This window comes from Poecilia mexicana, unplaced genomic scaffold (genome assembly GCF_051168715.1).
Source record: "Poecilia mexicana isolate PSO_F unplaced genomic scaffold, ASM5116871v1 scaffold_10, whole genome shotgun sequence".
Lineage (NCBI taxonomy): Eukaryota > Metazoa > Chordata > Actinopteri > Cyprinodontiformes > Poeciliidae > Poecilia > Poecilia mexicana.
Window position 1 is genome coordinate 24,021,418 of NW_028263379.1, and position 9,155 is coordinate 24,030,572.

The 9,155-nt window shown below is 40.9% G+C and overlaps 1 protein-coding gene across 1 annotated transcript; it reads left to right on the forward strand.

Moving 5' to 3' along the window:
• The first annotated feature begins 802 nt into the window (after positions 1-802).
• Positions 803-9,051, forward strand: ddx41 (DEAD (Asp-Glu-Ala-Asp) box polypeptide 41). Its single transcript, XM_015010840.2, has 17 exons — positions 803-986; positions 1,528-1,623; positions 1,988-2,138; positions 2,236-2,310; positions 2,403-2,463; positions 2,562-2,698; positions 2,788-2,860; positions 2,936-3,089; positions 3,697-3,833; positions 4,018-4,180; positions 5,243-5,374; positions 5,478-5,549; positions 5,625-5,721; positions 5,947-6,096; positions 6,209-6,280; positions 8,443-8,553; positions 8,645-9,051. Exons 1-17 carry the CDS (start codon positions 960-962, stop codon positions 8,779-8,781), a joined length of 1,845 nt encoding a protein of 614 aa, XP_014866326.1. The 5' UTR covers positions 803-959; the 3' UTR covers positions 8,782-9,051.
• Positions 9,052-9,155: the final 104 nt, after the last annotated feature.

Consider the following 9,155-nt stretch of genomic DNA (forward strand, 5'->3'; position numbering starts at 1 on the left):
AAAGGAACTAAACTCTTTGCTCCTATCTTGTATTGGAAAATTGTGTTGCTTCAGTGTCGGTCCCTCTTTGGTGTTAGTTATGAAGAACTACGATATCCAATACACTCTGAGACTATGTGTTGAAGAAACCCCTTTGCCATGAAGTGCTTATTCTCTAAACTGCTATTTCAGCCCCTGCTTGGCAGCGCACTGTGCAATGTTCACTCCAGCATTGGACACACATTGTTTGTTGCAGTTAATTTAAATGCTTGTACATACTGAGTGAATATTTTTGGCCCCTTTGAGTCTTTTTCTTACCTTCCTGAGGGTTGTTTGTGTATATGTGTGAGCGTCATTTTTCATCCATAATGCTCTGACCTGTACTGTTAACTTGACGCCCTCCTCCCAAGTGTTTTCTTGGCAAAAATAATAGAGACGGACCTTTAGGACACGAGCCTTTGGCTTTACACCGGTATCAATGTTTTTTGCCTGATGGCTTTCATGAAGATGGATGATTTTTTTTATTATTATTTTAAATCTGTGCTGAAATTCTGTTTTAATGTAACATCTCTGATGCTTTCCAGGTTATACTCAACTAGAAAAGATTACCTTAATGTTTCGAATGTAGATTTATACTATACCAATAACAGCCAAGTGTATGTTGGCTTGTTTCTTTTTTTAATTCACTTTTGATACTGTGAAAAAAAATCTTTCGTTCGGAAAGATTAAAACAATACAGTTTTGACAAAATCCGGTGTGGTGTTCATCTTTTTAATTTTGGCTCATGCCTGTATCCGTACCGCTGTCTCGCCTGTTTGGAAGATGTGGCTCCGGTTGATCTGACCCTCCTGGCGTTCCGTACAGTAGTAGCTTCTGTTGTGTGAACAGGAAGAGTTGATATATTGAATCAAGTTATTGTATTATGATCTGTAGCTAACTCATAAGATATACAGAGTAAAGTTACGTAAATATTAAATAAAATGGAGACCGAAAATCGGACTCTAAAGGTAAGTTGAGATCAAACTACGGGTGATAAACGGGTGAAGCTAGCTAAGGGAAGCTAATATGGACATGCTAACAAGTTTTTTTTTAATCAGTGAAGGTCTGTGCATATTTTCACCTAAGATAGTACATTTAAATGTACATAAAATCACGCAGAAAGTGTAAAAATACATTTTTGTAATATGGTGCAGGTATTGATACTAAACTATATCAACACGGGCCTTACAAAGTGAGCTATCCGTGTTACGTGTACAGTTTTGACTTTTCGAAGGCTGTACGATTATCAGTGTCTGCTTCTATTTTAATGTAAATACGGTGGTGAAATTTAAAACTGAGAGGCGTATCTGTGTTAGAGAGCATTTCTTGGAGGCTTGAAAGTTGATGTATGTACCAGCTTCAATTACAAAAATTGACGGGCGCTACGAACAACTGTCTATACGACGCTAATATGAATTTAAATTCCTGAAATGAATCATTCAGCCACAATGTACAATGTTCATAATTTTGCTTTTGAATTATCATGGCATCTGTCATTTGTTTTTCCAGAGATCCCATGGAGGTGAAGAAAAGTCTGCCTCAGAAGAATCGGAAGATGATGATTATGTCCCATATGTTCCAGTCAAAATTAGGAAACAACAAATGGTGAGTTATCTTGCATTAGTAATGTTACAAAACAAAGAAATGACAAGTCTGTCTGCAAATTTAATGTTTAGGTTCTTGTTTTCACGTGACCAAATGACCTTACATTAACCTTTTTTCTTAATATTTATTAAACCCTTTCCCCCCCTTATAGTAATTCCATTATGAAACCACACACTAATAATTTTCATCTTTTTACTTCATTATTATTGTAATAATCTGAATCTTGGGGGGTAAAAATCCTGTCAAAGTCGGGTAAATGAATATTAAGGGTCTGTTAGGCCTTTAATATTTTGAGTTGCTTAACTTTATGTTGCGCAGTTGTCCTTTAAGTAAGTATGTAGTCAAGCTTTTTGAATGTTTACAGCTCCAGAAGATGCTACGGCTGCGCGGAAAGGCCGTAGATGACGAGCAGAAGGATAGCGGAGAGGAACAAAGGGATGAAGAGGAGGGCCTTGGTCCACGCTCCAATGTTAGTCTCCTCGACCAACATCAACACCTCAAGGAGAAAGCAGAAGGTTCGGAGCAGAGCTTGTCCATGTAACAACACTTGTCTCTACTTTCTGTCTTTACTTTAAGGGATCTGTAACAGTTTTTACTTGTCTGTGTATGCAGCCCGTAAGGAGTCTGCAAAAGAGAAACAGCTGAAGGAGGAAGAGAAGATTCTGGAAAGCGTGGCTGAGGGCAGAGGTACGTTACCACAACCAAGACCCTCAGAAGTCAGAATTGAGAAACGTGTAGATGACACAACTAATTGCACAAACTCAAATCTCTTCTTTTAGCTCTGATGTCTGTAAAGGAAATGGCCAAAGGTATCATATATGATGACCCAATTAAAACAAGGTGAAACTTTACTTAATTAAGCTTTTTCTTGTGTTTGTTGGACTTCTTTTTTTTGGTGGTGGTGGGGGCTCATTTAACTGATTAATATTCATTCGTAGCTGGAAAGCACCACGATACATCCTAAATATGCCAAACACAAGACACGAGCGAGTCAGGAAGAAATTCCACATCCTGGTGGACGGAGAAGGCATCCCTTTTCCCATCAAAAGCTTCAGGGAGATGAAGTTTCCGCCAGGTGACGCCGCTCGACTCCTCCCACGTCAAAACTGCATCCTGTGGCTTCATGTCTCTCCTGTTAACACATTTCTGTTTTTGCATTTGCAGCAATTCTAAAAGGTTTAAAAAAGAAGGGGATTGTCCATCCAACCCCGATTCAGATACAAGGAATCCCCACAGTGTAAGTGATGCGATGATCTCTGCCAGGATTTAATGCATGTGAAACTGTTGATGAGCTGACAGCGCTTGTGTGTAGTCTGTCAGGTCGAGACATGATTGGCATCGCCTTCACGGGATCAGGAAAGACTTTGGTCTTCACTCTGCCAATCATCATGTTTGCCCTTGAGCAGGAGAAACGTCTGCCTTTTTTCAAGAGAGAGGGACCATATGGACTCATCATCTGTCCCTCAGTAAGACATGCCAGACTCGTTTGTTTTTGGGGGGGTTTTCTTGAAAAAAACGAGAGAAACAAACACCGGTTGATTATATGACTTCAAAAATTTATTTTTATTTGTACTTGATAAACCAAATTTTGGCAAATTACTTATTAAATAATAATTTCAGTGGGAATGTGCCCATTGTATTGTTGCAGGCAAATGAAGTTGAATGGGAGTAAAATAATAATGGAAATTAATAACTTTTATAGTTTTGTCCATTGTAAATGTGAGTAGAAATTATTCAGCAATAACAGACGATGAACGTGTTGAGTCTAAATAATTGTTGGGTTTGATTTCAGAGAGTTTATATTGTATTTATGTGAAAGAACCACATGATTTCCAAAAAGAAACGTTACTTTGAAAAGGCAAGTTGCAATCGACAGGTAAAACCCCTGGAAAAGGAGGATATCTGAATCAATTAGGAAAAGCCTGAACAATGCATCTCTACCATTTTGACTTGTTCAGAGCACATCTTAGTCCCCCTCATGTTTTTTTCAGTTTTAAACCTCAGTTACATAAGCAATGGAAAGTCTTTTACTTGTCATACAGTAAAACATCTGCAACCTTCCTCCTCCCCCAGCGAGAGTTGGCGAGGCAGACTCATGGCATCATAGAGTATTACTGCAAGCTGCTGGAAGAGGAAGGAGCTCCTCAGCTGCGCACAGCCCTCTGCATCGGAGGAATGTCTGTCAAGGAGCAGATGGAGGTGGTGAAACAGTAAGAAAGATTGAAAAATCTGTTCGCTGCCGTGCCGTTTGGAAGTGTTCAGCTACGTCATCCTGAGACAAACGCAGACACTCGAGAAGGGGTCCCTGTGAACCGTGTCACAAAGTGTAACGTCAAAAAGCAGAGTAGCGACTTGTATTTGAGGATCTTTTTATATTTGTCGTATTGTTTTCAGTGGCGTCCACATGATGGTCGCCACCCCTGGAAGGTTGATGGACCTGCTCCAAAAGAAGATGGTCAGTCTTGACATTTGCCGCTACTTGGCTCTGGATGAGGCGGACAGGATGATTGACATGGGGTTCGAAGAAGACATCCGGACCATATTTTCCTATTTTAAGGTGAGGCACTTGTGGTGTAAATAAGCGATGTTGGGGAATTGGACCAGCAACATGTTTTTATCAGGGCTGTCCAGGTTTGCGTCCTGAGAGCCACTGTCCTGCAACCGTTCTCAAATACACCTGAATCAAACGAATGGCTTCTAAGGAGGGAATTCAGTCATTTGTGTTGGACAAGGGATGTGCCTGAAAGTTGCAGGACAGTAGTTTTTGAGGACTGGACTTGGGCTCCTAGCTGATTAAAAGGAACGGGGTTTTGTGGAAAAGAAAAGTTAAATGGGTATTGTGGCCTAATGTGGTAGAAGTTTGAGGAGAGATTCATTTAGTGCAAATTGAAGTGCAACAGAACATGGAAAAAGTGAATTGCTGTAAATACTTTCTGGATGTACCATAAACATTTCCTGGTTTCTTAAATTATTTATGAAATACTTTATATATTGACAGACAAAGCCTTCTGTGATCGAAACACGTATCAGGATTATAAAACCAACCACATTTTGGAGATTCCAGGAGATTCCAGCTGTGTGGGAAAAAAATGACTTTTTTTGGCTCGAGCTAAAAGGTCCTTTTAAGACTTTCTGAAGCGACCTGGGCAAGTGTAGTTTAAGTAAGCGAGTGGTCAAATCTGGAGTGTTTGTTTTACAATACACACATCACAGTGCAGTTGTTGCAATTTTCATGTTCCTCTGATCGGTGAGCTGGTTGTTTTATTGTATATTTTAGTCACTGGATAGAAGTATTTTTTTTTTTTTTACATGCAGAAACATCTACATGCTTTCTGGTGACATTTCTCTGGAATAAACTTTCTTTTGCCTAAATTGTGTTTTCATTCTGGATTTCTCCTGATTGTATTTTTATTTTTTTGTTTTCTTTGTTTTTCATTGCCAAGTTGTGATTTTTCTCACACTCCTAAAGCTCTCAGAGGAAGGGAAAGTTAATCATCTAGAATTGGCCACGTTGTGTGTTCCAGCTGCTGCACTCAATCTGTGGACGCAGACCATTTTCTCCGTCTGTAAAATGCAAAGCAGCCTTCCTGATTTTGTGTGTTTTGTCTGCGTTTTCTAGGGACAAAGGCAGACCCTACTTTTCAGTGCTACTATGCCGAAGAAGATCCAGAACTTTGCCAAGAGTGCTCTGGTCAAACCGGTCACTATTAACGTGGGCCGAGCCGGAGCTGCGAGCTTGGATGTAATCCAGGTACGTTTTGTCTGTGTCGCTGTAAAGCTTCTCAAATCTTCTCATAGATTTCATCTTGAAGATTTTCATGAGCTTATTTAACTCCCCCCCCCCCCCAATGCAGGAAGTGGAATATGTCAAAGAGGAGGCCAAGATGGTGTACCTGCTGGAGTGCCTCCAGAAAACCCCACCTCCAGTAAGAATCTCGATGTACTATGCAAACATCCTGACAAAATGAGTGGATATACGTAGTCACCGTTTGTTTTGACAGGTGTTGATATTTGCTGAGAAAAAGGCCGACGTAGACGCCATCCACGAGTATTTGTTGCTTAAGGGAGTGGAGGCGGTGGCCATACACGGAGGAAAAGGTATGCAGAATCATGTCGATGCTGCTACATAAAGCTATTAGGAGACAAAAACGGTGAATGAAGGAGTGTTGAACCCAGCATGAGATTTTCTTCTAAAATCCGCTTGCATTACCTCTTTAATACCAGCAGATGTCGCCCTTCTTGCAAACACCACAAGGCTCAGTGAAGCAGTCACTAATCAGGTGTAAAAAAAACAAAGGTTTTATTTGTCGATTCTTTTTGCAGATCAGGAAGAAAGAACTAAAGCCATAGAAGCGTTCAAAGAAGGGAAGAAAGACGTTTTGGTTGCCACAGACGTTGCATCTAAAGGTCTCGATTTTCCAGCCATCCAGCATGTAGTGAACTACGACATGCCTGAGGAGATAGAAAACTACGGTAAAGAGGGATATATGCTGATCAATAAATCTACACAAGATTGTCACATTATGTAGTTGGGTGTGGACTTCTTCTTCTCTAATGTCTCTCTATCAAATTTTTGTTGTTTTAGTCCACAGAATAGGAAGAACCGGACGATCAGGCAAGACCGGTATTGCCACAACGTTCATCAATAAGGGCTGTGGTGAGGAAACATTACTTTTTTTCTTTTTTTTTAATCCAATCATTTATCCTCAAAATTGTTGTTCTTTTACTTTGCTGCAGATATTACAAATATCTGTTGTCCCCCCACCTCCATCTTTACAGTAGAGAAGTAAATTGTAGCTGTTTCAAGTGTTGTGCAGCCTCTAACAGGTTTTCTTCCAGGATTGCTCTGCATTAAACTTCGCTTCCTGCAGAATCACACTTTGCGTTTGTGTCGGACACTTGAGCAAACCTTTAACATTTTGAAAGCAAAATATAATTCTCACTCTGCGTAATGTTATTTAGCAAATCACTTCTATTTGCTAAATGTCACAAAAATGAGAGGGAACGTGTGTCAGAGACGTATTAATGTCTTTAAAGTCAGAAGTTTACGTGCGACTCCACAGCGTTTGGCAGCATTGCCTCTGAACTATCCGACTTGGGTCAAACCTTCTCGGTTTCCTTCCTGCTCTGGTGTAACCGAGTCCATTTTGTAGGCCGCGTGGCTCACACATGCCTTTTCAGATCTGCCCACAACTTCTCCATAGGACTGAGATCAGGACTTCGTGTTGGCCACGTCAAAACACTGCCTTTGTTGACCTTAAGCCACTTTTGTCTGTTTGCTCAGTGTTGTTCATTTGGAAGATCAATCTGCACCCAAGTTTTAACTTCCTGGATGATTGTTGTCGCTTTAATATTTCCACATAGTGGTCTTTCTTCATAATGCTATCTATTTTATGAAATTCAGTTTTTTCTGCAGCAAAACGGACCCATCACATAATTCAGTCAGAAGGGTGCAAGCAGCAACCCCCCTGTTTTTTCTTCTGGATGCCACTGTGGCTAAAAACTTCCACTTTAGTGTGATCAGATCACAGGGCATGTCTCTAAAATGTCCCTGTGTCTGCAAACTGCAGTCTGGCTTTTTATGTTTCTTTTGAAGTAAAGTCTTCTTCCTCGCCGAGTTTCCTTTCAGCCCATGTCGGTACAGAACACATTTCACTGCGGACAACGACACCGTCTTGCCAGCTTCGGCCAGCATCTTCACAAGGCTTTTGGCTTTAATTTTGGGGTCAGTTTTCACCTTTTGGGCCAAACCCGAGCGGTGTGACGGTTGGACGTTCCCACCACGTCTGTCCTCGCATATAAGACTTTGAACGGATGAACGCATCACCTGGAAGCATCTGGAAATGATTCCCCAAGGACGAACCAGAAATGTCCAAATCCATGACATTGTCAACTGGGTTTTCGCTAAAGAAACGGTAATCTTTCTTTATGCTAACTTCTGATTTTAAAGAGATCAGTAAATAAATCGGACGCATTCTTTTTCTCACTATTGTGGCATTTAGTAAATGGAAGTAGATCTGGCCATTCTGAGCTGAAACAAACCTTATCTAACTTCAGACAGTAAGAAAAAAAAAAAGGTGTTTCTATGCTTTTATTCGGTGTATGTAAACTTCAATGCTACAATGACAAATTTGTTGTGTGAAAGCGAGATACAGTGATGGTGCCTAATGAAAGTGCTGCAGAATCGTCCTGACCAAATCTTCATCTGTCTGAGGACGTTGGTCCTCCAGTGGCTACTGGATCCAGACATTAAGAAGCACCCAACTCTGCAGCCCAAGCGACTGTTTTCTGTTCATTATCAGTGAGGAAGTGCTTGATGACGGGAAACGGAGTAAATCTGTCCACCACAAGCCGTTTTAGAAAACGAAGCTCCTAAAGTAAACTCAAATGGCATTCACCAAATGGAAAATACCAGCTGGCAAGTTCCTGTAAAATGGTTCTATTTTAATGTTAGATTTGTAGGTTCACGTTTTTAGGGTAATTTTAGTGGAACAAAATAGACGCAAACCGCTCAGACGTGGTCGACGGAAGTAATGAGTATTAGAGCAATGTGGTGGAGGAATAAGTAAAGTAAAATGTAGCAAGTTTTTTACCCAGAAATGCTTCTCAAATAAAGCACAAATGCTCCAAAAACTGTATTTAAGTGCAGTACGTAAGTAGATTTATTTGATTCCTGCCCACATCTGGTAACGACCAACATGGAGGAGCTGATGAAAGTTAACTGCAGGGTGAAACCAGCCAGGCTTCAGGGGAAAAAAAAGAACTTGTGACTTTAGCTGGCCTTGAACTCAGCGGCGTTCGTCTCGCCTCTCCTGACAGACGAGTCTGTGCTGATGGACCTGAAAGCTCTGCTGGTCGAAGCCAAACAGAAGGTTCCCCCAGTCCTCCAGGTGCTCCAGACGGGCGACGAGACCATGCTGGACATTGGAGGTGAGCTTCTTTGTTGTGACATAATCGTCTCACTGCGCCGTGTGGCATTAGCGGGTTTATGCTAACGCGTCCTGCTGCCGTGTCTTCCCAGGGGAGAGGGGCTGCACGTTCTGCGGCGGTCTCGGCCATCGTATTACCGACTGTCCCAAGCTGGAGGCCATGCAGACCAAGCAGGTCACCAACATCGGTCGGAAAGACTACCTGGCTCATAGCTCGATGGACTTTTAAACGCTATCTTCGTTTCGTTTTTTTTTTTTTTTTTACAAGAATGCAAGTTGTTCTGATGTAGGTGAAAATATTTCTGCGGAAACTTTGCACTTACATGTAATGTCTCTGAATTGAGGAAGTTTATTTTACCACCCTCCTCTAGATCTGTTAGACAGAAGTGATTGTTTGTTTCTTTTCCTCTTAAGTTACTTGCTGTGAATATGTTTTTTTTTTTTTTTTTTTAAATGCCGCTAGTGTCATCTGAACTGTAAATAAAACCTTTATATTTTACATGATCTTTTTGTATTATGTACAAAATTGAAGAAGTGTCGCTGAGTTTTTTTTTTTTCTACGAGGAAGTTGATGTGGTTGCAAAATAATTCAAAGGGAAGTTT